The sequence below is a fragment of the Fusarium musae genome, chromosome 2, assembly GCF_019915245.1.
Source record: "Fusarium musae strain F31 chromosome 2, whole genome shotgun sequence".
In the NCBI taxonomy this organism is placed as follows: Eukaryota; Fungi; Ascomycota; class Sordariomycetes; order Hypocreales; family Nectriaceae; genus Fusarium; species Fusarium musae.
In genome coordinates this window covers 4,262,504-4,287,550 of record NC_058388.1, presented here as the reverse complement: position 1 = coordinate 4,287,550, position 25,047 = coordinate 4,262,504, and the positions used below count along the sequence as shown (strand labels likewise).

The 25,047-nt window shown below is 49.2% G+C and overlaps 9 protein-coding genes across 9 annotated transcripts; 3 read left to right on the top strand and 6 right to left on the bottom strand.

Moving 5' to 3' along the window:
- Nucleotides 1-65: 65 nt before the first annotated feature.
- Nucleotides 66-3,960, top strand: J7337_003208 (uncharacterized protein; the record flags this gene model as incomplete). The annotated part of the gene is made up of 2 exons (XM_044820926.1): nt 66-2,702; nt 2,752-3,960. The coding sequence occupies 2 exons, from the start codon at nt 66-68 to the stop codon at nt 3,958-3,960; spliced, it is 3,846 nt and encodes a 1,281-aa protein (XP_044685226.1).
- Nucleotides 3,961-4,248: 288 nt separating this feature from the next.
- J7337_003207 (uncharacterized protein) lies at nt 4,249-5,663 on the bottom strand (the record flags this gene model as incomplete). The annotated part of the gene is made up of 2 exons (XM_044820925.1): nt 4,249-5,535; nt 5,586-5,663. 2 exons carry the CDS (start codon nt 5,661-5,663, stop codon nt 4,249-4,251), a joined length of 1,365 nt encoding a protein of 454 aa, XP_044685225.1.
- A 459-nt stretch (nt 5,664-6,122) lies between these two features.
- J7337_003206 (uncharacterized protein) lies at nt 6,123-10,337 on the bottom strand (the record flags this gene model as incomplete). Its single annotated transcript, XM_044820924.1, has 3 exons — nt 6,123-9,173; nt 9,219-9,882; nt 9,928-10,337. 3 exons carry the CDS (start codon nt 10,335-10,337, stop codon nt 6,123-6,125), a joined length of 4,125 nt encoding a protein of 1,374 aa, XP_044685224.1.
- Nucleotides 10,338-11,279: 942 nt separating this feature from the next.
- J7337_003205 (uncharacterized protein) lies at nt 11,280-12,464 on the bottom strand (the record flags this gene model as incomplete). Its single annotated transcript, XM_044820923.1, has 1 exon — nt 11,280-12,464. One exon carries the CDS (start codon nt 12,462-12,464, stop codon nt 11,280-11,282), a length of 1,185 nt encoding a protein of 394 aa, XP_044685223.1.
- Nucleotides 12,465-14,049: 1,585 nt separating this feature from the next.
- On the bottom strand, nt 14,050-14,431 carry J7337_003204 (uncharacterized protein; the record flags this gene model as incomplete). Its single annotated transcript, XM_044820922.1, has 2 exons — nt 14,050-14,212; nt 14,310-14,431. The coding sequence occupies 2 exons, from the start codon at nt 14,429-14,431 to the stop codon at nt 14,050-14,052; spliced, it is 285 nt and encodes a 94-aa protein (XP_044685222.1).
- Nucleotides 14,432-18,335: 3,904 nt separating this feature from the next.
- J7337_003203 (uncharacterized protein) lies at nt 18,336-18,931 on the top strand (the record flags this gene model as incomplete). The annotated part of the gene is made up of 3 exons (XM_044820921.1): nt 18,336-18,413; nt 18,467-18,813; nt 18,865-18,931. 3 exons carry the CDS (start codon nt 18,336-18,338, stop codon nt 18,929-18,931), a joined length of 492 nt encoding a protein of 163 aa, XP_044685221.1.
- A 600-nt stretch (nt 18,932-19,531) lies between these two features.
- Nucleotides 19,532-21,091, bottom strand: J7337_003202 (uncharacterized protein; the record flags this gene model as incomplete). Its single annotated transcript, XM_044820920.1, has 1 exon — nt 19,532-21,091. The coding sequence occupies one exon, from the start codon at nt 21,089-21,091 to the stop codon at nt 19,532-19,534; it is 1,560 nt and encodes a 519-aa protein (XP_044685220.1).
- Nucleotides 21,092-22,133: 1,042 nt separating this feature from the next.
- On the top strand, nt 22,134-22,656 carry J7337_003201 (uncharacterized protein; the record flags this gene model as incomplete). Its single annotated transcript, XM_044820919.1, is given in 2 exon segments — nt 22,134-22,254; nt 22,274-22,656. The coding sequence occupies 2 exon segments, from the start codon at nt 22,134-22,136 to the stop codon at nt 22,654-22,656; spliced, it is 504 nt and encodes a 167-aa protein (XP_044685219.1).
- A 68-nt stretch (nt 22,657-22,724) lies between these two features.
- J7337_003200 (uncharacterized protein) lies at nt 22,725-24,233 on the bottom strand (the record flags this gene model as incomplete). Its single annotated transcript, XM_044820918.1, has 1 exon — nt 22,725-24,233. The coding sequence occupies one exon, from the start codon at nt 24,231-24,233 to the stop codon at nt 22,725-22,727; it is 1,509 nt and encodes a 502-aa protein (XP_044685218.1).
- Nucleotides 24,234-25,047: the final 814 nt, after the last annotated feature.

The window sequence follows — 25,047 nt, the reverse complement described above, 5'->3', positions numbered from 1 at the left end:
CGTACCAGGTTTTCTGGATCAACGGCTGCTTCGCGCTCACAAACCTCTAACACAGATTCCCATTGATGGACGACATCACGAGTATTCCTGATTCACGCTATGGCGGCTCTGTCGAAGGGTCCAACTCCAACTCCAACTCCAACTCCAACTTTGACGCTGGTAGTCACAACCAGCCAAAGATCGATAACACGATGAATCCTCAACCCGATCCTCACGATGTCGACCCGCCCTTCGATTTGCATGACGACGAACATGTTCAGGGCAACAACTTTGCTTTCACTCCGTCTCAGCTACATCGACTCCTGACCGCCAAGAATATCTCCGCTCTGCGCGCGTTTGGAGGCTTGTTGGGTTTAGCCGCTGGGCTTCGAACCGATATCTCAGCAGGACTAAGCGCCGACGAAACAACATTGGACGGTACCGTCACTCTGGATGAAGCTGTAGCCTCTGGTAGTCTTGAACGACCCCCGGTTCTATCGGCAGCATCCCCTCCGCCGTCGCCGCCGCTGTTACACAATGGGTTATTCGAACATCGCAACAACCACTTTGTCGATCGAAAACGAGTATTTGGGGATAACCGACTGCCCCAAATAGCACAAAAATCTTTCTTCAGACTATTATGGATAGCATTCAATGATAAACTTATCATTTTGTTAACTATTTCTGCTTCCATCTCGCTCGCTATTGGTATCTACCAATCCGTCGACAAGTCGATAGGCGCATCGCGTGTTGAGTGGGTAGATGGTGTGACAATTGTGGTTGCAATCCTCGTCATCATCATCGCAAGCGCTGCGACTGATTGGCAGAAGAATTACAAGTTCAAGAAGGTCAATGAACGAAAGCAACAAAGGGACGTAACGGTGATGCGCTCGGGTAAACTCCAGCGCATCCCCGTTCAAGATGTTGTCGTTGGTGATCTTTTGCACCTCGAGGCTGGTGATGTTGTTGCCGTGGATGGTGTTCTTGTGCAAGCTTCGAGTCTGCAGATGAACGAGTCTTCGATCTCGGGAGAGGCTGATCTTGTACACAAGACCGTACCAAGGCCAAACCATGCAGCTACATCGCGAATTGACCCCTTCATTCTCAGTGGAACCACTGTCGCGCGCGGTGTTGGTTCCTATCTCGTTACTGCTGTTGGTGTCAACTCGACCTATGGCCGTATCCTCATGTCGTTGAGAGACGATGTCAAGGAGACACCACTCCAGGCGAAACTTGGCCGTCTCGGCAAACAACTCATTGTTATCGGTGCCATTGCAGGTTCCATCTTTTTTCTTGTCCTCTTCATCCGCTTCATGGTCACTCTCCACACTGTTACTGGTGGGCCATCTCAGAAGGCGGAAGACTTTTTACATATTCTGATTCTGGCCGTCACGGTCGTCGTCATCACTGTTCCAGAAGGCCTGGCGCTCAATGTGACCGTTGCACTGGCCTTTGCCACGAAGCGTATGCTCCGAGATAACAACTTGGTGCGGTTGATCCGATCGTGTGAGATTATGGGAAACGCGACGACAGTTTGCTCCGACAAAACTGGTACCCTCACACAGAACAAGATGACTGTCGTGGCTGGACGTGTTGGCTTGGAGTCTTACTTTGACGACACCGACCTGGTTGTTCCGGATCCCGATTCGTCCATGTCGCGTGCCTCGACTATCAAGTACGACAGTTCGATTGACATGGCAAAGTCACTCTCTCCAGAATGTCGGCGGTTGATCAAGGACAGTATCGCTCTCAACTCCACGGCCTTCGAGAATGATGACTCTGGTACCGCTACTTTTATGGGTTCAAGCACTGAGACTGCTTTGCTACATTTTGGCCGTCAACATCTCGGTATGAACAATTTGGCTGAGGAAAGAGCCAATTGTCCCATTGTTGCGATCCTCCCTTTCGACTCATCCCGTAAATGGATGGCAGTCTTGGTCAAGATTAATGAGGATCGTTATCGACTTCTCGTCAAGGGAGCAGCGGAAGTTGTGTTTGAATATTGTGCTTTTGTTGTTTTGGACCCTACATTCAGGGTACCAATTGCACGACTCTCTGAGAATGACCGTGCAAGCTATCGTAACACTATCGAAGACTACGCTAACAGGATGCTCCGACCTGTCGCCATTGCATACCGAGACTTTAGCGCGCAGGATATCTTTGATGGCCCAGACGACGACCCCGATAACATTAACCTAGAATGGTTGGCCTCTGGCATGATCTTCATTGGTGCCTTTGGCATTCGTGACCCATTGCGCCCCGAGGTTGTGGAATCAGTTCGTCAATGTCAGGCTGCTGGAGTATTCGTTCGCATGGTTACAGGTGACAACTTCTTGACCGCCAAGGCTATTGCAACTGAATGTGGTATCTATACAGCTGGTGGCATTGCCATGGATGGACCAACATTCAGAGACTTGACTCCTGAGCAGCTTGATGCTGTTATCCCAAGACTACAAGTCCTGGCTCGTTCAAGCCCTGAGGATAAGCTGCTTCTTGTAACACACTTGAAGCGCATGAATGAGACGGTAGCTGTTACCGGTGATGGTACGAATGACGGTCTGGCATTGAAGGCGGCGGACGTCGGGTTTGCTATGGGTATCCAGGGTACTGAAGTTGCCAAGGAGGCTGCATCCATAATTCTTCTTGATGACAACTTTGCTTCTATAGTCAAGGCTTTGGCTTGGGGTCGAACTGTGAATGACTCCGTCAAGAAGTTTTGCCAGGTAAGGTTATTGATCAATAGGGCCAGGTTCTTTGCTAACGAAACGATAGTTCCAATTCACCATCAACATCACCGCAGGTATTATCACCGTCGTTTCCGAGCTCGTTGGCGACGCTGTTTTCACCGTCGTTCAATTGCTTTGGATCAACTTGATCATGGATATCTTTGCCTCTCTTGGTTATGCTACCGATCATCCCTCGCCCGATTTTCTCAAGCGAAAGCCCGAACCCCGGAATGCTTCCATTATTTCCATCACTATGTGGAAGATGATCATTTGCCAAGCCATCTACCAGTTGATAGTAGTCTTTGTTGTTCACTACGCTGGATGGGACCTCTTCAACCCCGACACTGAATTCGAAATCGAGAAGCTCCAGACATTGGTGCTCAACATCTACGTCTGGATGCAGTTCTTTAACCAACACAACTGTCGTCGTGTGGACAACAAGCTGGATATTTGGTATCAAGGATTCCTACGTAATCCTTGGTTCATCGGTGTGCAGCTCATCACTATCGCTGGCCAGTTCATCATCGTCTTTAAGGGAGGCGAAGCATTCGACACAACCCCCCTTACAGGTGCCCAATGGGGATGGAGCTTGCTCTTCGGTGTCATGTCAATCCCACTGGGAGCTTTGATCCGACAGATTCCTGATAGCCTCGTCCAAAGTCTTTTCAACTTGATCGCGGACAGTTGGCTTGCAATTTGGCGACCGACTCGAGCACTCCTGTCAAAGGCATTTAGTTGCTTCAAGCGGAAGAAGACCAATGACAAGGAAGCTCAACAACCAGACCAAGAAATGGGTCCTGTTGAGAACATCCTTCATATGATGCACTTGACCCACGAGCCCGATGAGGACGAGACGCCCATGACGCAAGAACAACGTGAAGCAATGGAGCGATCAGACCAAACACGAATGATGAAAGAGAAGGAAAAGAAGAAGCGAGATATCGACTTGAACGGCCTCGTAGAAGCGGCCAAGCTAGGAAAAGAGCACAAGGGTGCTATTTTGGAGATTCACCCCAAGACACTAAAGGACGACCCAATTCTAAGGACCAGTAGTGGTAAAAACAGTACGCTGCCACCAAGTCAAGACGCCGAATTTATGAAATTCGTCGCCATAAACACACGACGACCTCGACAGCCTCGACGAACAAATCCCCGAGCTCCGGCACGACCGGCTCAACGACGACAGCAAGAGCAGAAGAGTTCCTGGAGACATCATGTTTCCTGGGAGGGACTACTCAGATCTAAGAGACGATAATGAGCACGTTTTTTGTGCGTTCATATACAAATGATATTTTCCAAGAGGAGGGTATATAGTAGACAGGTCGTCAAAGGGAAGGACCTGTGTTCTTGTAAATGACAGATTACGACGTTATGACAGATAAAGGGATTTAAGATACCAATATACAGGTCGCTTTACTAGGCCATAATAACAACGCTTCCATCCCAAAGTCTTACATATCCAATTCCAAATGCCTTGATAGTGATCTAATCCTTTCCGTGCGTGCCCATCTCGTTAAATCATAAAAACTTTTTTATCGTGTGCTCATCCTGTTTTGATGATCGCTTCCTCAATCGCACCCCCAATCTCGGACCTCGGTATTCCCGGCCCCCGCATCAAACAAAGCGACCTCGTAGCGAGCGACTTTATGAGCGCTGGGATACTCACCCGCACTGTAACAGGACCAGATTTTGGCTCTGTAGGAAATGAGAAACAGTTGACGAAGCTCCAGCTCTCGGGTTGTTTGGGTACAGCATGGCCAACATTCGGCATCGGCGAGTTGTTCAGATTGAGTTCCATAGTTTCAGCGTCGACAACCCTGGCACCAAGTGCGAGGAGTTGCTTCTCGACTCCAACAACGCTGAAGAATCGTGTGAAGTGGTCGATGCGTGTTCCAGCCGGTTGTGTAGGCCACGGCCATTCGATATCCTCCACCGTAGAAGGGTTGAGCTCCGCGCGCGAATAAACATACTGTCCATATCGTCCATACGGCAGATCGATAACGCGATACATCTCATGTCGGCCTGGCCCAATAAGCCAGCGCAGCCGTGTGAGCATCTCGTCTTTCGCACGGCCTTTGAGGGTGTTGCAGAAGAGGCGTGATTCACAGGCTGACATGGCGTGGGGTGGCGGTGAGTTGACGAGGAGGTGGCATGCTATTGTTAGTATGTCGCAGGCGAGGCGGAATGAGAATGCTGAGTGCTGTGTGGACGAGGGGATGGCGAGATCGCCGGGTGATGCAGGGGTTGTGCCGAGCCAGCCGTTGCCGAAGATCTGAGGCGAGAGTGAGAATGTTGGTAGGTTGAAGGATTTGGCCATTGGTGGTTGTTGAGAGTTGAAGTACGGCGGTGTTGATAGTGAGGACGGTGCTGATGTCGATAGAGATGGTGGGGTTGGCGTAGAAACTGAAGTCATGGCCGTTGACGTAGGCGGTGTCAGCGTCTGAACCTGCGTCTTCCTCACAGCAACAGCCATCGAACCCGAAGAATCCTCCGTCGTTTCACTCTGCTCACTCTCCGGCGACCCAGAACCAGCACGCTTCCCATCATCCCCCTCCCTCGGCATCAGCACGAGATCCTCCTCCGGCCCAACAACCTCATGCGCCAGCTCCAGAATCCTCTCCATGCTCCTCCTCAAGCTCCCAACGAGATTCGGTTGAGCTTTGACTACAGCTTCGGTAGTGAGCATCTCGTCAACGAAGGACATGAAGATGGAGCTCATCTCCTCGACTACCTGCTCGAGACGACGCACGCGCTGGGCCTGTGCAGCTTCGGCGGCTTGGCGACGGCGGCGGAAGATATTTTGGGCTTCGCGGTTGCGTTCGCGGCGGGCCTGAGGGATGTAAGTGGATGATTCATTGGAGAGACAGAAAGGGGATGGACCTTGAGCGCTGCATCGTCGTGATCTTGGGTGTTTGAAGATAAGCGACTTCTGCGCTTCGGGGGTGATTGCGCAGTCATTGTATAAGATGAAATGTGAGTATGAGAATGAGTGAGACGCTAGAAGAGGTGAGTGAAACAACGTCAGCCCTGCGGCTTCGTGAGATGCTGTCGGGTAAGTCGAAACTAGCTTGCGACACGAGTAGATTGACTGTAAATAAAGAATATGGTGAATGAGGCGACACGTGAATGAAAGAGTATTTGGTGTTTCAAGGTGGCGATGAGATTGAAATGGAGACGACGTTCGAATCTTCGGGATGTTTTGGGGTCGCACTTCTACCCCCGTGACCCTTTTTCGGTTTAGTGGCTTATTAATCAAGCGGCGATCAAATCAATTTTCGAGACTGACTTTAATGGGCCCACATTAACTTTAAATCTGGGGGAGGCTCTCAACTGCACCAACTTCAATATTAAAGGATAACAATTAGCTTATATGCAATACATATCCAAATATCCCTGAAGATCAATTGCCCCTGAAGATCAATTAAATTCCTTTTCCCATATTGAATCTCCAACCACTCGAGCAAAAGCACCTCTTGCGTGCAGCAAATCATGATATGTTCCCTCCTCAACCTTGGCACCATCCTCCAGGACAACAATCCGATCAGCGATTGCCATCATCTCTTTGCTATGCGTCACCACCACAATTGCCATATCTCCTCTTGACTTCTTCGTAATCTTTTGCATCGTATGTCGAATTATTTCCGCGCTCTCTGCATCCAAAGCACTCGTAGGCTCATCCAGCACAAGAAGTCGAGGTTTGCGTACAAGTGCACGCGCGATGCTAAGACGCTGCGCCTGGCCACCTGAGAGCGCTTGACCTCCGTCGCCGACTCGAGTATTGTACCCATCTGGAAGAGTTGTGATGAACTCGTGGATACCCGCCGCCTTCGCAGCAGCTAGAATGCTTGGAAACTGACGAAGGTGCGATACTTCACTTAAGCCGTACACGATATTCTCTGCAATGGTCGCTGGGAAGAGGAGCGGCGTCTGTGGCACATATGCCATCATTGATCGGAGATGCTCCATATCGACGTGTGCATGGGAATATCCATTAAAGCTCAATGGTGGCCTCGTGCTGAGGATCTCAGTTTTGGTGGGAGAATAAAGACCCAGCATCAGTGAGATCACCGTTGACTTCCCGCAGCCTGACCGACCAACAACCGCCAGAAAGTCCCCTGCATCCACCTCAAATGACACTCCTCGCAAGACTGGTCTCTCGGATCTTAACTTATATGAGAACCCGAGATTGTCAAGTCGAACTGGGAGCGGGGTTTTAGTTTTGTAGTACCCACGAGGCTCGCTTTTAGGTACCAAAGGCATGTTGGCGTACCCCAACATCTGCGCGGCGGTTGACTGAGCCATCGTGACTTGCGGTATCGTACTAAGAATACTCGTCGCTGTGCCCATGCTGAACAGAAGTAGGTTCACTACTGCCACAACCGCCGTTGCTGTGATCGCCTTCTCCGAGGCCAGAAGCACGGTTCCGTAGTAGAACACAAGTGCTGTAAGGGGGTAGTTGACTGACTGATAAAGACCATACAGTGTACTGGTGTGCGCTGCTCTCTTCTGTCCTAGACTCAGGGTGTGTCTCACTGCTTTCATATACTTGGCACCCATGTATCGTTCTAGTGTGAGAGCTCGAACAACTCGGATGTTAAGGAAGATCTCAGTCAAAGTAGCGCTCGCATCTTCTGCCCCTTTGTTGCACCGCGCCTCCCACTTCCCACTAATAATGGTATAGCCTTTGACTGCGCCCATAACGACAGGCAGCGGCGCGAGAGTGACGAGCGTGAGTTTCCAGGAGATGACGAGCGCCCAAGCAACAGCAGCAATGATCATGACGGTGACTGTGATGATGATGGGCAAGAATCTGCCAACAACATTGCGCATCTCTTCGGCATTCCGGTCAAGACACTCGTTAATACGGCCAGGAGAGTTGCGCGATCTATCGAACCATGCTCTTGGCTGTCGGAGGATTCGTTTCAGAGCTTCCACTCGGATGGTGTTGATCCAGGCTTGTCCCACCATTTCAAGAAGATATCGACCGCCACCGGTACAAACACCATCCATAACCGCAATGACAATGAGATAGATAGCCCACATCTTGCCCTCTGCTAGCTTGTCACCTTGCGACCACATTGCACCAAGGAGTTGCGCGAAGCAATACGCAAATGCAGGAATAGATCCTGCCCCAACCAGGCAGGTCAGTACTCCGAAGATGAGAAGAGCCCGATGCCCACGTCCCAAAGCCGGCCAGACTGTCTTGAATATCGATGCCAGAGGCATTGGTGGAGGGAGGTCCTTAGTCTCGCTGTCTTTGTCATCCACCTTATCTGACTGAAGCGTTTCGTTGAACTTGGTTTGTCTGAGTCTCGTAATGCTCTTGGGACGCTCGGCGCCACCAAACACGTACTCTGGCTCGTCGAGTGACACCAGTGTGCATGATGTTTCCATACCATCCAGGCTGCTGTGAGATCTCAATGCACTGTCGTGCTTCTCGTCGTAGAAGCTGACCATCGTATGGTTGTCGGCGGCGGACTTTAATCGTACAGGCTCAGGTTCGGGTACAGCTACAGTGAGGGGTTGCATCTCCCAAGCGCGAGCTGCACGCATGCGAAAAGCGGCCGCCGTGTTTGTACCTAGAGTCAATAGCGTAGAGGAGCTTGTTGGGGCTGGACTGAAAGACTCCAAATTTCCAACGACTATTTGCGAGAGGCGCGAAGCTCTGCCAGGAGAGGGAAATAGAGGGGAAAGGGGTGAAACAGGAGAGTTTGGAGAGTCGATGGTGATATCTATCGGCGTGTCTGGTTCCTCTGATGCGGTAGATGCGAGAGTGGCGAACGTGCCGCCAATCTGCATATCAAGATCCTTTCTGAATCCTTCTTGAACAAGAGATGCGTTGTCCATCACGTAGACAAAGTCATCGGTATCGATTTGCGCGACATCATGTGTGATGATAATGGTTGTCTTTCCCCGTCGCCATGCCCTGATGGCATCCATGATGAGCACTCGGCTCACTTGGTCAAGGCCACTTGTGATCTCATCCAAGATGAGCACTGGAGGGTCTCGAAGTCGAGCTCTAGCAAGCGCCAATCTCTGCTTCTGTCCGCCGCTCAAGTTGTATCCATCAGCGCCGACGTTGGTGTCTAGACCTTCGGGAAGCCCTGCAATCGTCGACTGAAGCAAAGCTGCATCACAAGCTCGCATCACCTCAGCACGCGTTGCTCTTGCGGGGTCGTGGTGCCCAAAGGCCACATTCTTGAAAAAACTCTCGTTGAATAGGACACTGGATTGTTGGACCAAGGTAATGTTCTCACGGATCCATTGTCTGTCGAGGACCCGTAAGGGTTTGTTGTCGACAATGACGTCTCCACTCAGGGGCTCGTAGAAACCGACAATGAGGTTACCCAACGTGCTCTTGCCGGAGCCGCTTCTCCCGACGATAAAAGTCATCTCACCCGAGGGGAAGAAGAAGCTGGATTGATGTAGTACTTTTTGTGCCGGATTCGAAGGATATGCGAAACACACCTGCGAAAGTCAGCAATTGTCGCTGTTAGCATTGGCCGAACTTACATCTTTCAATTCGATGTCACCGCTGCAACTCAACGGTCGTAAAGCTCCTGTCATCGGTTTGACAATCTCACCATTCCTCAAGTTTCGAGTGATGGCAGAGAGAAAGCTGCCGGCTGACATGCCTTTTGCGAGAACCAACCACTGAGGCATCAAAGCCTCAATACCCTGAAATGCTGCGAGCGTTGCATAAAAAGTTGTCAAAACACTACCAGCGGCAAGGCCATCATTGTTGACGAGTACAACTCCATACCAAAAGCCGACGACGAACATTGTTACGACCCAGAATGCAACGTAGCCCATTTGCAGAGCGTTACATTGCGCTTGGATCAGATAGTGCTTCGCTGCAGATTTGGCAGCTGGGTAGTACTGCCAGACCTCCTGGTCATATCCGTTGAAGACCTTGACAAGATCGATGGCTGTTATTGAAGCAACGGCGAACTTGGAGGCGACTGCGAGCTCACGCTTCTGTGCTTGGATTGCGGGTTCAAGCCGTCTTGTCGCTAGTGAGAGAACGATGGCTGAGATTGGAAGAGTGGTAAGGAGGACGAGGGTGAGTTTCCAGGAGTAGTAGAGGGCGATGCCGAGGGAAGCGATTGAGGTGATGATGTCGCCGACGAGAAGGCCGAGAACTTGGGAGGATGCGAGTTGAAACTCACGAGTTTGCCTATCATCTGTTAGTCATTTATGAATACAGAAGAGGGATACCTACGTCTGTATTCTGATGAGAAGACTTGAGATGCCTTCGGATTGAGAGTCGAACCAGGCCATGTCCTTGGAGAGGAGGCTTGTAAAGATGTCTTTCCGAACACTGCACGCCTGCAACTCTCCAAAGATGACCCAGAGTGCAAGGAACGCTGTACTTGCGATCCAATTGCCAACGCCTAGTCCTACAAGGACAAGTGCCCATCTACCCACCTGCGAAAGGGCCTCATCCCCGCTGAGCGATCCATCCCCAAAGCCGGCGATAATATCGAAGACTTTTCCAAGAATGACCGACAAAACAGTTTTGAAACCCGCTGAAAATCCAGCCGCAAGCAAGGCAGCGATTAAAGCACCAGAGTGCGATCGTCTTGTAAAGAGAAAGAGTTGTTTCCACGATGATTTAACGTCTTGTTCCATTTTGAAGTATAGAGAAATGGAGTATCATGCTGAGATTGGGGAGGAAACACTTGAAAAAGTGTTCGAATTAATTGAGGTGACATGGCGATACGACGTGTGAGTCCCAAGTGTTTGGGAGCGACAAAGAACAATATCAAAGGGTCAGTACTGTGATAGTGTGCACAGACGAGGCTGCTTAGTATTGTTCTTCTTGGTGTTGTTCAGCCGCCGGCCCCCCGCGTAGATTGTTGGCGAAAATTGCACTGCGAGAGAGGGGACGATTGGGCAAATTGGCTTGATTTGTTTTGATAGGCTTTTGCATCGGGGTTTGGAAGGCTGCCAAGGGACCGATTTATGTTGGTGAAGGTTGTTGCCACTGTCAGTTTGACGGGTGAAGTAGCGAGAGTTCGCGAGACGAAACGATTTGCTAGAGTTTTTGGTTGGTTCTTCTTCGTTTAAATGACAAATTGATTCTGGGATCATCGGAAGTTGGGAGAGTACAGTATCTGTCAACTGTTTCCTTCGTGATGCTCTCGCCCGCTTGTGATCATCGTTGATGGCACAAACGTTAAAAACGGATGGATAACATCTGGTGGCCTTCCACGTGAGGAGAGGGATCTCAGCCATCCCCTGAGAAACTGAGTTGCTTGCAGCAAGCTGCTTATGTCTGTCTGTAATGGGTGTGAACTGAGCCTTTGTGATGGCGGCTGTTGCATCGGGAAAGGCCGAGAGCAATACCCCAAAACCAAGCTGTGCCTTCCGTATGGCTCGACTGCTACAACTATGGGACTACCAGGTCAAGACTCTCCTCAATGTCAATGGGACCCATTTAACTCTCTACAATGCATTAAGACCAAGGTTCTGTACAATGACATCAGGCAAACTCATCAAACCTCATGGCACAGCAACATATTACATGGTCATCTTAAAACTGCAAGATATTTATGCGAAACTATACTGATATTACTGTCTCTTTGCTTCAGCCCTCTGCTGTCTAATCGTAGTGCTACTAATCTTTGTCGCAAAATCATCCGTCTTGCTCACTTCCCCATCTCCAACCTCGTCGGCATCCAGAACATCAATCTCGAACACTTCGAGCGGCTTCCATCCCTTCTGAACCCTGCGATCATTGATTGCTTTGCCTCCACTACGTGTCTCTGCAGAAACAACAATTGCATCGGCATCTTCTTCGTGGATTGGTGGGCCAAATGGATCGCGAAGTATAATACATCGCACCTTGACTGTTCCGTCGCGTAGAAAGGCAAGCGCTTCGTCAGGTGTGCGCTCTATTGGTGGTGACGTAGATGTTGTGTCGTAGTCGACAAGCGTGGAGAGGAATGAGAGAACGGTCTGTGAGCGCTCATCCCATGATTGAAGCTCTTCAGCGTACTTCTTCTTGATGAGAAGCTCGTCGCTCGAGATACCCACAATGAGAGTGCATGTCTTACCGGAGTCTTTTGGTGGGATGTTGAGAAGGAGAACGCTTGCATGAAGCAATAGCTTGTGACCTGGGTGGAGATGATCAAACGTGCCTCCTAGACAAACAGTGTTGAAGCCCTTCTGTTGTTCTTTTGGTGACAAAGCTGGTTCCGCCGTCAAGCTGATTCCCCCTTCAATAGCAACGAGTTGGCTCTGAGTAAATGTTTGCTTCTTCTCCGAAAGTTCGAGAAACGAAGAGAGTAGCTCATACCCCTCTTCACAGCTTGGATGGTAAACAGCTTCCAATGGTCGAACCTTTGTCGCAAACGCAGCTAGATCCAATACAGCGGTACAGTTCGCCTCAAAACCGCCGTCAAAGTCTGGCTCGTAGCGTCTTCCCCTCTCATGGTCGATGAGAACAATTCGGACATCCACACTCCCTTTTCCGGCGCCGACGTCAACGGGAATGTTCTCTTTGGCGCAGATGACGCATGTAAGAGTGTAAAGCCTAGCGAGAAGGTATTGAGCGTTTGTCCATGCGATTGTCTTTGACCTGGGTGACGAGCCGCTGAGAAGAGGAAGTGCGAGGCCGACAATGAGAGTCTGGGGAGTGGGTGATTGTTTGAGTTTCGTGAGAACAGATGTTAATGGTGAGCGATAGGCCGCTGAGAGTGTTGATGGAGATGGAGGGCGGGGAGGAGACGGTAAGAGAAGAAGTGATGGAGCCATGATAAATTTCACTTCTGAAAGTTGTGTTTGGCTCTACGATTCTATTTTTGCTTGTAAAGCCAAGATTAGGAGGAAAGAAGTGAACGATCCAAGGGTTGAAAGGCCCAAGCAAGAATGTCGTGATGTTGATATTGGTGTCGTAGGCCGAGGTACTTTACCCCGCTAACGTCATTGTGTTTACTTGCATGTAGAGAGAGACCCGCTTGGTGAATGAAGAGCATGCGAAGGACAAACACTGTTATATTTATAGATATATCAGCAGAGTTTTCTTGCTAAAGTTTGTTACAAAACTTGTAACAGGACCAATTCAAGTAAAACTCAATCAGCTTGCAGGCGGTACACAATTGACTTTGCCTGATTGTTAGCAAGAACGAGCACAACTGTATTTGCAAGAAGTGTATATTTACTGCGCTTTCCAATCTCCCAAGTCAACCAGATTCCGAAGCAATGCGTATTCTTTAGAGCTATGTATTACCGTCGACAGATTTATGTGTATAAGAGAAGTTCACTATTAAAATATACTGTGGTGGGTGGGGGATTGTGGGTTTTTATTCTTGACTTTGAGTGTTATAATCTCTTACCAGGTTACCTATCTTATGATACCCTCTAGCAGCTTATCGCTTCTTGTTATATTGTTTCGTCGGCTATGGCTTAAATGCCGTGCCATAATTATTAATGTAAGTACTTTGAAAACATGCACTTGCAAATTACTGATGCAAATTTGTTAGTCTGTACACTGCAGCAGCTGGGCTTTGCTCGAAAGCCAACATGGAAGAAAGGGGAACAAAATTGGCTGAAGTATGGTGGGATCTGGGCTTCTGTGTTACCCCCGAGTAACTGATGATCAGTTGGGAGATATCAAGTCCCTCCAAGTCCAGATCTCCAAAGGCTCGGAGAAGGATATAGAATTATATAACCGGAATGTAAAGATGCAAGTTGAAGTGGTCGATTGAGAAGGGAGAGAACTGGACCTCTTATACCTAGGTAGTTGTTCCTGGCTTACATGAGCTGATGCCCAAGACTCGGAGATGGCAAAGAACCGAGTATTTGTGTTTCGACATCTGGAGGCATTTCTTTTCAATTGTTGCCAAATCATACCCAGACTCCATCGGCTCGGTTCTGAAGCAGATGGTTGATGTGATTCATACCCAAATTTGCCATCTACTCTGGGGCGGGTAGTCGGCGAATATTGATAAAGTTGTGTGGCGACTTATCTATGGTCTTCTCCTCCTAATTCTTAGGATTAGACTTGGAGGGTAGAGGAGGCACAGGTGTCCGCGTTTTTTCTCGCCTTTGCGGCCCTGGTACTTGCGATGATGGCAATATACAACGGATGTTTGGCCAGTAAAGGTCTGGGTGTAGTTCAGATAACAAGATGTCAATCGCTTAGGGGGTATGGCTGGGACTTCGTCTTGCATCCATAGTAACATCCGATGCCCTTCTTACAGGATAAGCTGATAGCTATGCCGACACGCTGGCGAAGGCTCAGAGACATTTGCACCGGCACATAGTCGGGATCTAGATCGTCTCCATAGTGGACAGGCACTTCAAGATCCTCCCCTCCAGGCAAGAAGGCATGTAGAGTTTAAGCCATTGCCCCTTTCATTCCGAACTTTGCCTTCCAGCTCTTGCTCACAGCAAGGCAAGCACGATAGTCATCAAAGTCGAAATACTCGGTGTCGACAGCGGGACCTGGCTCTCGACCAAGATGGGCGTTGATGGCTACCACATTAGTATCTGGTGGTAAACTGCGCTTGCTCTTTAATTCGTTTCAGTGAGCCGACTCCTTCAGATGAAGAGTGGCTGGGATCGAGTGCCTAGTGTTTCTGCATAGCTGGAACATACGGCAGTGCTTCCTCGAAAAGTTTGGTTAAATATATAATATGGTTAATAAGGAGAAGCTTGAGGTAGACCTGATGGGCACGGAGGGCCTGGATCGTGTTATCGGCAAATGCCCTCTCCTGCATGGTACCGACGCGTGATCTCAAGGAGGTCCAAGTCAGAAACAGGTCCGATATCCGATAAGAGTCTGTCCATAGGGAATTGAAGGGCCATTGTCGTACACAGATTTTCGTGAGTCATGGCATCCTTGCTGGCTATTTTCATGACCTCTGGGGTCTTCATCTGCGTAACGAGGAACTCCTTTACCTCTTTTTCGTCGACATGGTCTGTGATTTTCAAGTGTATCTTTTGTTTTGGACGTCTCAGCATCTTGAGCTGGTGGGCTGTCGATTCTGCTGTGGGTACGTATCAAGATCTTATCTTGTAGAATGCATTTGCTGTCAGGCTGTTTGCGGCTGATACAGTCTGGCGACAGGGCTTGATAAGTCTTGATTGTCTCGGTTTGAATGGCGTCTTTCTCTTAGGAGTAGGAGGTAACGATGAAAGAGAGATAGCTCGTTGAACAGGTAGAATGTTTCGTGTGCTTAGTGGCCTTGCTATTTATTTAGGAGCGAAGAAGCAGAAGATACTCTCGCCCACGTCCTCGCGTCTTCTCCAACTCTTATTTCATCGTTACAAGAAGGTCTCAAGCTTATGTTTTCTCTTTCGAAGCTCAATGTTGATCTAGTGTGTGCGCCTCGAGATACATGCATGTCTTGGCCAACGCTATACTTGTGAATATGCAGGGTCTGTTGAATCTCGTCTTTCATTCTCGATTCTCTTTACTTGCCCTGCTAAGTCACGTCTAGCGTACCTGACCAAGTGGTCAAGGAACTCGGCAGTCATAGTCGTCGTCACTATCGGGCCCGGTGAGTGGAGAGCTCTATCTCCCATGGCTCGTCGTACTCTTCGGTCTCCTTCACATCTACCCAGCAGTGATGGGGCACATTCTCGAGCTCTACTGCTTCGGTAGACTTCAGAAGCTGGCGTTGGATTGTGCATCTGGTCAGGGTGTTCGACGGTTCCGTCATGCTCAACATGGGCCGGTGTTGAAGCACCTTCGCGAATGCGGCATTGGAACATCTGCATTGGTGGGTTACCTGGGTTCTGGTTTTCCTTCGTTGTGGCGCTGGTTTCCTGCCGCCCAACCTCGCACATCTAACTCGGGTCGAAGGGCTATGCTTACATCCCCCTTGGCCTCGCCATTGAGCCCTGATATCTCTTTAAGGTCAGTAATCACCTCTTGAAAGGAGTCTTCCATCGCATCGAGGACGGAGAACACACGGCTCAGCATCTCCGTCTTGCACTTTCTCCAGTATTGTCTAGCATTTCTGCCATGTTTGGTAGTTAGAGACCTTAACCATCAAACATACATCACTTATACTTATCATTCAACTCTAAGCGCTTTGAACGTCTCACCGGCTTTGCAACTTTCTAAGGGAGCAGTCGGGGTGAGCAGCTCAACGATCTCTCCGTCTGTTTTCCCTTGCCAGTCGAACTCCATCCACTTGTCACTCTGCTGCTGGAAGCGAAATTTGGGCTGCCTGCCGTAACTGACTTCATAAAGAAATGCCTGCCAGCCTCGTCAAGAATTGCCGTTCGGGGCTGGTCCATCAGATCGATGAATTTCTTGAGCTAAGGCGTGTTGACATTTTGTGCGAGTTCTGTGAATGATTTCTATATAACGCCACCTCTCTGCATATATAGTACGAAGGCAAGCAGACCAGCGCTGTAGGTTCGGGTCAGGATCTACCAAGTCTTACTGTTATGTTTTAGTCCGTTGACTTCGTCGCCTGCCTTGTCCGTGGGTACGCAGAGCTCCTGGAGCTTAGATCGAACTTGGCTAGCGAAAGAAAGCTTCCTCTGTCGCATGGGGGGCTTGAGAACAGCCCTTCTCATCATTGTTCGAGAGATCGTTGCACATAACTGTCCAGCTGACCTCATTATGATATGCGTACTTGAAATGGGCGAGGGCCTGAATGCCACCATGATCTCTTGCTGGTGACTGTTTTCGTTGAAGGATGAGATCTGGTGGACTGTATATAATTGTAACGTTAAAACATTGAGGTATCGTCGCTTGTATGGGGTTGCTCATTGGTCAAGATGTTTATATTATAGCTTGTTACGGCATCAAGACTCGTTCTTGTGTGTTCGCAGTCGGTAAGTGCAGGTTTGTCTAACGTTGCTTTACAGTTGTAGAGGCTGGACTTTGATCTCCCTGTTGTCGTCTGGGAGCTGATAGATGAACTTCCTGGTCGTAGTTGTCGGTGGTTTTCTTTATCTCGCGGTAGAGCCGGCGCAAGCCCGGGCTGGTGGCAAACAAGTTGTCCAACTGGGTACAACTGAATTTCACTTTCGAACATCGCTTGCATGAGAGGCGAGTGCCGGGTATGAGGTGCACTCGAGAGGACGACTGTAGTTGAGGGGGTGATCGAAGCATTCCTTGCAGGGGAAAGAGGAAAGTCGGCTGTGAAGGAGTGTGTCTGCGGTCTGATCAGACCCTCCTTTAAAGCTTCGCTCCTAGCATCCAGCTAAGCTCTGATATCGTCTGGCTAGAAATTATATTAGTATTATATATATAAACTTTATTGTAAGGGAGTCCTACTATGTCTGACTTGCCAGATCCTAGACTTGCCGTGTCAGGGCGTCAATTGTTGTATTTTGGTCGCAAATGCCGTGCAGCATAGATGTATAATTCTCGTTGCGCCCAGAGGCCATACTAGATAACGCTTTGGTTGATAGAGACTTACTACACCTGACTTGCGAGGTCCTGGACTCGCCTTGCCAGGCCTCGGATCTGAGTATTCTGCTCTCGTACTATATGCAGCATCTAGAAAGCTAATCAGCAATCAAGTTATACCGAGTTCAATGAGTACTTACCAGTTGCACAAGGCGAATCAGCATGGAAATATTCATTTCCAACATGTTTTGTTGGTCCATCGTATCTTTGTTCTCACACTCTGGAGCTTTGGAAGATGTGAGTTTGTTGTGGAAGACAAGCTCACAGGGAAGCCTTGGGGTTTATATATTTCGTAGCTAAATGGAGAATATGGTCTGTAACTCCACTGGCATATCAATAGAGCATAGTGAATCATTGTTATTGAGTCTGCTGCTTCTGACAGTTATTAGCCCTGTTAGCCGATTACCTACAGGCTGCAGGGGCTAGAAATGTAGGACTGTTGTAGTCCTGTACTGTATAGAGGCTGCTACTGAATTTCTAAGAGGCTGAATAGAGGTTAATCCTACCTTTTGAGATATTCTGATTTGTCGCTGGGGGTCTTGAGATAGGTATCTCTTAACGTACTGTACTTACCACTTAGTTGTCAGTCCCTTTAATTAGAGAGGTATGCCCCTGCAATCTGTATAAACACTAACGCGTTAAGGCCCATATAATTATCAATATCGTTCGAACTTACCTATTATTCTGTATTGAGGCCCAGTATCAGTTAATGCAATCTTTATTTCCTGTAAAGTGTTACTGTACTAAATGTTTCTGAGACCAAGATGATCTCATGCAGAATGGCAGGGAAGATAGGCGTTTCGACATGAGTTCGACTAGTAAATCTCGATAGGCCAGGGATATAAATGGCATGATCTTGTCTCAGTAGTGATGAGTTGGTGCAAGTATTTTGTATTGTAGGGCTAGACAATCGCCACAGTGGCATCAGCAAGCAACAACACCCGCGTGAGTCATATGACTCAAGGCATCAAACACAAGAAGAAAGCTTTGGAAAGACAGCAATGTGTTTGATAGACTGTAGTCATCACGAGATACGTCCACCATGTGCCAGCAGGCACCAGATGCACCGTGCAGACAAGCAGTGCTAACAAGCGCAAACACTATGCGCTGATATCATGCCGCCGTGTCTTTTTGTGGCTGCCCCTCCATCATCATTGCCCCACGTTCGAGTTTTTGCCCAACTGCAGCTTTTGTCTTCACATACCTACACAACCACCAAGCAAATCCCGACGAACAAACACACATTCGCCATGGACCCCCTCGACAACATGGCCGGCGCCCCCGTGCCTAAGAACTTTGACGCCGAGAACGCCCAGAACAACGAAGACGTACGCACCCTACCTACCCCACGATCTGAAACAACCCTCCTAACAGTTACCAGATCGAGAAGCAATTCGCCGTCAAGGTCGTCCAGCACATGCAGACCTACTGGTCCATCCTCGAGCGCGTCAAGGGCTCATCCCTCCGCCTGACAAAGATCGACGACGAGATCATGGAGCACCTCAAGACCGACTTCCCCGAGTTCGACCCCGCCGCAAAGGTCGACGAGGACGAGATGAAGAGCAAGGCCGGCAAGGAGCGCTGGCGAAAGTTCATGATGGCGTATGAGAAGAAGGTCGACGATTATAACTTTGGTACCATGGTGCGCGATAGACCCGACGTCGAGTATGAGGAGGATACCACGATCTTTGTGCCTCGTATGCAGTTTTACGCTCTTGAGATTGCACGGTAAGTATTGGTGTGCTGGGGTTGATGGGAGTAAAGACTAATGGGGTGTAGAAACCGTGCTGGTCTTAACGACTGGATCTACGAGCAGGCTCAGGCTCAGAAGAACAAGTCCAAGTAATCGAAGACATGAGAACGAAAAATAAACAACAGCAGCTCTCTGAAGTGAGCCATGCGTACGTCCACGGCTTCGGGCCTCGAGCCCACATGAACCCTTGCAGGACAGGGAACAACCTGAGTGAGCGAGGGCGATACAAGGCGCCAATGATCTATGCAAATCATGATCACGAACGTACGATCCAAATGGAATATTCCTTGATACCCTTAGAAATACATGGCATCAAAGTTGGGCTCTATCATGGTTTTACCCACCCAAGTGCTCACCTTAGGGTAGGCAGCTTGGAAATGAAAAGTTGGCAATTTGCACTTGAACGGCCTAGAATGAATGACATTACAACGTGAATCAAAATCGGTATTTACTTCACCATCTGCCTGGGATTTAAATGCATTAAATCAGAGAGGTTGTTGGGAAACTCGGAGCATGCAAAACTCTGTGTCTGACAACACATTAATGCCAGAACCAAGACGCAGTTTTCACCCCACGGCTTCTCAATTCAAGCATAGTTTAGTTATGCATCATTACATCAAAGCCGTAACTTCTGCTTCAAACATTGAAATTGACTGCAGTGAGTGTCATCTCATTTCCATTCTCAAGATAACATTACACCTTGAGGAACTCATCAATGTCCACCCTCTGAAAGTAGTTTATATGTCCAAACCCAACCCAGTGCTGCGCAAGCCGATCGTGACTGACGAATATAAGTTGGCTCTCAATATATCGGTCTGTCTTCGTCAGTGCAAGCTCATTTCGAGGCCTCGACTCGGTGAAACAAGGGGGCTTACCTGAGGCGAATCCGGTATTTGCAATATGTCCTTTGCTGTGAACTGCTCTCATTCCCTGGAAGCAGGGATCTACTGGTGGACCCTCGACAACACCATCGGGTCCAATGTCATCAGCTACAAACGTGATTTCACCCCGCGGAACATTGGGATCACCGGTTAATTTAATAGCCTCCAACCGTCCCTGAAAGGTCCGTCCTTCAGTCCGTCTCGCCTCCCACTCTTCATCAGTCTCGGAATCTCGTCTCACAAGACCAAGTTCTTCATCCGTAACGCTCGTCTCATCGTCAGGTTGATGTATAAGCAAGAACTCGCATCCATGGGTACTGTAATCGCCAACCCAAATTCCCCTCCACGGCTTTAGCACAGTCGGCGTGTATAACTTCGGATCGAGGGTGGAGTACGTGATGAGCTCCTCACCGACGTGAACGTTGGGCATTCCGCCGTCGACTGCGGTGCGTGATAATCTTAGCATATTGTATATCCCACCCAAACCAGCTGCCATACCGATTCGGGATAAACCGCCCGCCATTTCCATCCACTGGCGAATGCGGAAGAATCGCTCTGATACTTCTTCGCGGCGCTGAGGTCGAGACGATGGCGTCTTCACAAAGATGCCCTCTGATGTTACTTGCGTGCTGCTACCTGAGACATGATGGTCCGAAGGGATGTGAGGCGGTGGCCAGATATTGCCGTATGGAAAACGCGAGTTGAGATTTTGTTGGGCTTCTTCGTGATCGAGCTCGCATGTTAGCATGAAATTGCTAAACAGAGCATCGATTCTGTCATCCAGAGTCACAGGCATCTCATCAGCGAAGCGATTGGCACCGGGCCGACTCAGGAAAACCTCCGGCGCTCGTTCTCCCACGCGAAACTGCAGCACAGGCTTATCAAGATGAAGTTTGACCTTGGGATCAAACTCATTGATCAAAACGTCGCCTTGTCCGATGAAACTTTGCTGTATTTGCCGGTCTCTACTGGCGAGTAACTGATAGCCCTCGATGCAACCCCGCCGAGGATCATAGCGAACAATCATGAGTCTTCCAGTAAGATCTCTATCGCAGAACCAGATTTTCTGTCTGGGGAGGAACCAGAGACGATCGTGAGCGACGTAAAGCTCATGATAGCTGTTGCAGGGCTGGGGGCTTGTGAGAGTGACGCCTGGGACATTTTCTTGAACGAGTGGGTACCAGAGGACATCTGAGAGAGCGTGCTTATGCAGGTCTCGACATGTAGCGGATATGGCGGAGAGGTCGTAGGGTGAAAGATGAGAGAGAATGTTGTCGATGAGTTCAGGAGGGAGATTTAGAAGAAGAGGAGGCCCGAAGTATGGATCTGATGACGGCTCAGACAGCGGTGATTGGGGTTCACTGGAGGACATGTTGTGGCGTCTTCTGAGAAGTCAAGTTAAAGAGGCTGTTCCTATCTCGTGAGTTTGATCAGATAAAATGCTGGATATACCTTGTTTTTATCAGATCGGGGTCCAAGGCAGGGGTGGCAAGCTGATGAGTCGAGGGTGGATGGCCTAGAGGGTCTGGACTTGCAGCTTCAGCGGTGATGATGATGGGGGAAGTCGAGTTAATGCAGCTAAGCGGAGTTCAGCCGCAGGAGATGCCGACTCTAGAACGGAACCACTCGGTTCTGATCAGGTCATGAGAGGGAGGGAAATACGAGTTAACAATTTGGGTCAAGGAGTATGTTTTTATATGACAGCTTTAGTTGTATTGGGATATTTCGTTGACGACATTGTCTTGCTATAGATTCGAGCGTACGGGAAGTGGGGAGATGATCAATCACCCGCCGACGTACGGAGCATTCTTTCACCAACTCAAACAGCAGCAAGCAAGGCAATAGAAGACAAGAAAGAGTATTGAATAAAGTAAAAATATTATTCCAATGTAAGATCAGTCACATCAGACCTACTCAACCCCGGCCGTCTCTCAACCTGCATTATCAATCTCCATCCTCGTTAGGGAACTCTTGCGCCACTAGCTCCGGTGGCTGGGCCGCTTGAGGCCTAACGTCTGGGCTGTTTGTTGCTGTCGCTGTCCTCACTCTTGAGTCCCCCCCCCAGCTTCGAAACACCAAATCTACCCCCAAATCATCAGGTCACGCGCTTCTCTCTCATCGCTCACTCAATAGTGCATCATTCAAAATCTCATTCATTGGATCTCAGAGTCTCTTGTGTCACTGGCAGACTTGGTCTCTTAGCCAATTGTCATTCTAGCGACGTCATCTCCCCCTGGGAATACCTTCGTCTTTCGCCCGCCCACGTCACGTCTTGCTCTACTATACATCTACATCTCTTTGTGACTTTCCTTTTGATACTATCGCGCATCTATTTTTGAATATCGTGAACATATACAACCTCGCCGATGATGAGCTCGCTATTACCGCTTATCTCGGAAATCCTTCCGATGATAATGCCCGCCTCTGCCAACATCACCCGCGCCAAACAGCTTGAACCAACGCATCCTACTGTCGAAGGCCCTGTTATTGAACGTCCTGCTGTTGTCGGAAAGTGCGACAATATGTGCGTAACTGGTAGGTCAAGCTGTCTTAGACCGATGTCTCAACCTAATCGCTCACACGCCAGTTGTCACAACGCGACCGCATTCCAAGTCTACAGTTCGACATAACAGTGAACAAGGCAAGTTCCTTTCAACTTGCCTACTGTGGATAAACACTGATGCTGAATTTGTAGATACCATCATATACGCCGTCTCAGGAAACGGCGTTCTCATCGTGAATGAGGCTGTCAACTCTGAACTGAAACACCATGATCTTGCACCTGGAGACTTTGCCTTTGTTCCCGCCTGGGTCGAACATCAGGTCAAGAATGACACAGACGAAGATGTTCAATGGCTCATGATCCAAAATGGCTCAACTCCCATCCGCGCAGACTTGACAGAATGGGGTGGTGATGTGATCCAGTCAAAGAATTGAAGCAAATGACGACGCAGTTTCATTATTATATCGATCTATTTCATCGGCTATTCCTGAGATACCATCCACTAACTTGCGCATCTCGATCTAACCATCTGAATCACCGACTCTCTACTTACACGGTCATCAAACACCTGCGCGTGGTCCAGTTTCGGGAACATAACTACTTCAACGCCATTGTGCGATTCCGCTACCATGCCATTACGGCCGATGCCAAGATCAACCCCCAGATATTCTGCAACTGCTGTAGTGTCGACTATGAGGTCGCGACCAGACAGCGTAACTGCAACGTGCCTTGCATGATGGCCGTCACTTTGAGTCCCCAACAAATCTTCTTTCCACAGGATATTTTCACGCCAAAAGAAATGTCTCCCCAGACAAAGTGCGACGCCTGGGTCGGTGCTAGCGAAATACCACAGTTGCCATTCATTTGCCCTCCTGGGCTTTCTTCGAGTAAAGTTGTACGCGACATCAGGAAGATGTAGCATGATGGTCACAGGGTCGATGAGGACAACCGAGGGCACACGATGTTGGAAGCTTGGGTCGTGGAGCATGTGGGTTGTCAGAACGGAACCGTATGAGTGTGACACCAGGGCAAATTTGTGCCAGCAGTGGTGTTCCAGGATAGATGTCATGTGAGCCAGGAACTCGGTCTTGTCGAGAATAGCTGGTGTGAGGCGGAATGAGATGGGTAATATCTCAAGGGCGATGACACCAACACTTCCGTTTCCGTCACCAGTCTTGTGAAGACCTGCTAGAAATCGAACATATGTCCATAATCCGATTCCAATACCGTGGAGGAAGACAACAGGGAGCTTATCTTCAGCTGTATGAGGGCGGTGCCAGTAACTCAACCGTGTGGACGGAGATTTGGGTCCGGGAAACAGCTCTTGGGGCCGCGGGGGGAATACACGAAGTGCAGAGGAGCGAGGCCGGCGATGGAAGTCGAATCCGTGCCAGCGAAAGGCAATATGGGTAGCCTGGTCAAGGAAGAAAACGATAATATACCAAACCAGACTTCGATATGTTGTTGTGATACCATCAATCGTGAGACGAAGACTCTTGACGTTGCCCCGCCCTTCCTCGAATTTTCGACCGAGTCGTTGTTCAACAAGGCTCAGATAGTGCTCAACTTCCTCCTCGACCGACTCCTCATCATCAACCAAACCTGAACCACCCCCCCTCTCAAAGAAAGCCCACAACATGAACTCTCTCACATTCTCCCTCCGTATCTCCTTGGGATCCGCATCAAGAAACCACCATCTCAGATAAATCTCCAAAGACGGCACGTTTCCTAAACATCGCTCAAATAGGGCATTTCGGTCTTGGCGCGAGAGCGCTGTTGGGTGGACTGCATCCCGTTTGAGCCGCTGTAGGTATGGTCTATATATAAACAGATAGAACACCACTTCTGCCAACAGCGCAGCTAGCAGAACACACACAAATGGAAAGACGACGGATACAGGTTGGATGAGAGGGAGGAATAAGATGAGAAAGATGTAAATTAGAGGCGTGTAGCGAAAGAAGGCGATGGATAAGCGGATAAAGACCCATTCACCGAATGATGTGCCGATCATGATGATATGACACTGGCCGGTTCAAACCGGGCTACGGTATATGTTCTTGAAACAAGGAGTTGGGGGTTCTCATGGGAGTAGAGTAGATTGGATTTTTGGAAAAGAGGAAAAGATCGGTGACGTGTCTGTTGAACACGTTCTTCTGTTGGGGCGATGGTGGTAGGATGAGCCATCGCCTGGAGCAGTACCAGGGTCGCAAACACGGAAGGATTGTGGCTTGAACTGTGGCTCGTGCCATCGTCAATGAACTGAATGGAAGACTGAAGACTCACTCAAGTGGGGCCGGGTCAGTCAGAGCCATGCGGCGGGCGGTCCACTCCACTGATGGGTGGGGCGGTCCGTCAGTGGAGGCTTCGGCGGGCCGTACCAAGACTTGATCCCCACGATCTGCAACGACTTCATATCAACATCAGAACAAAGGGCCCTTTGTCTACCAAACAGCAAACCCATTTATCAAGTCAATTATCCTTTCTAATCATATCCAAGTATTTGAAATCGTAGCCGTGTTGTCGTGTCGCCATCAATAATTCCAAATAACCATGAGTATCACGAGTAACGTCGCACGTCAACAGCTCAAGATGACAGGTCGGGGACTGTGTTTTTCGGATCCATGCAAGGGGCCTTGAATCTTTGTACTACGGAGAACTGCAGCCTCTCCACGAAGTCTATCGCAACGATGAGATGGGTGATTACTGATATCGGCGTATACGAGTAATCGATTCCTAGCCCTAGAAGCACAATGGTGACACTACAGCCGGGTCTTGTATGATTGGCTAGAAGTCGTGTTCATGTCTGTCAAGCTCTCAGTGCGGGT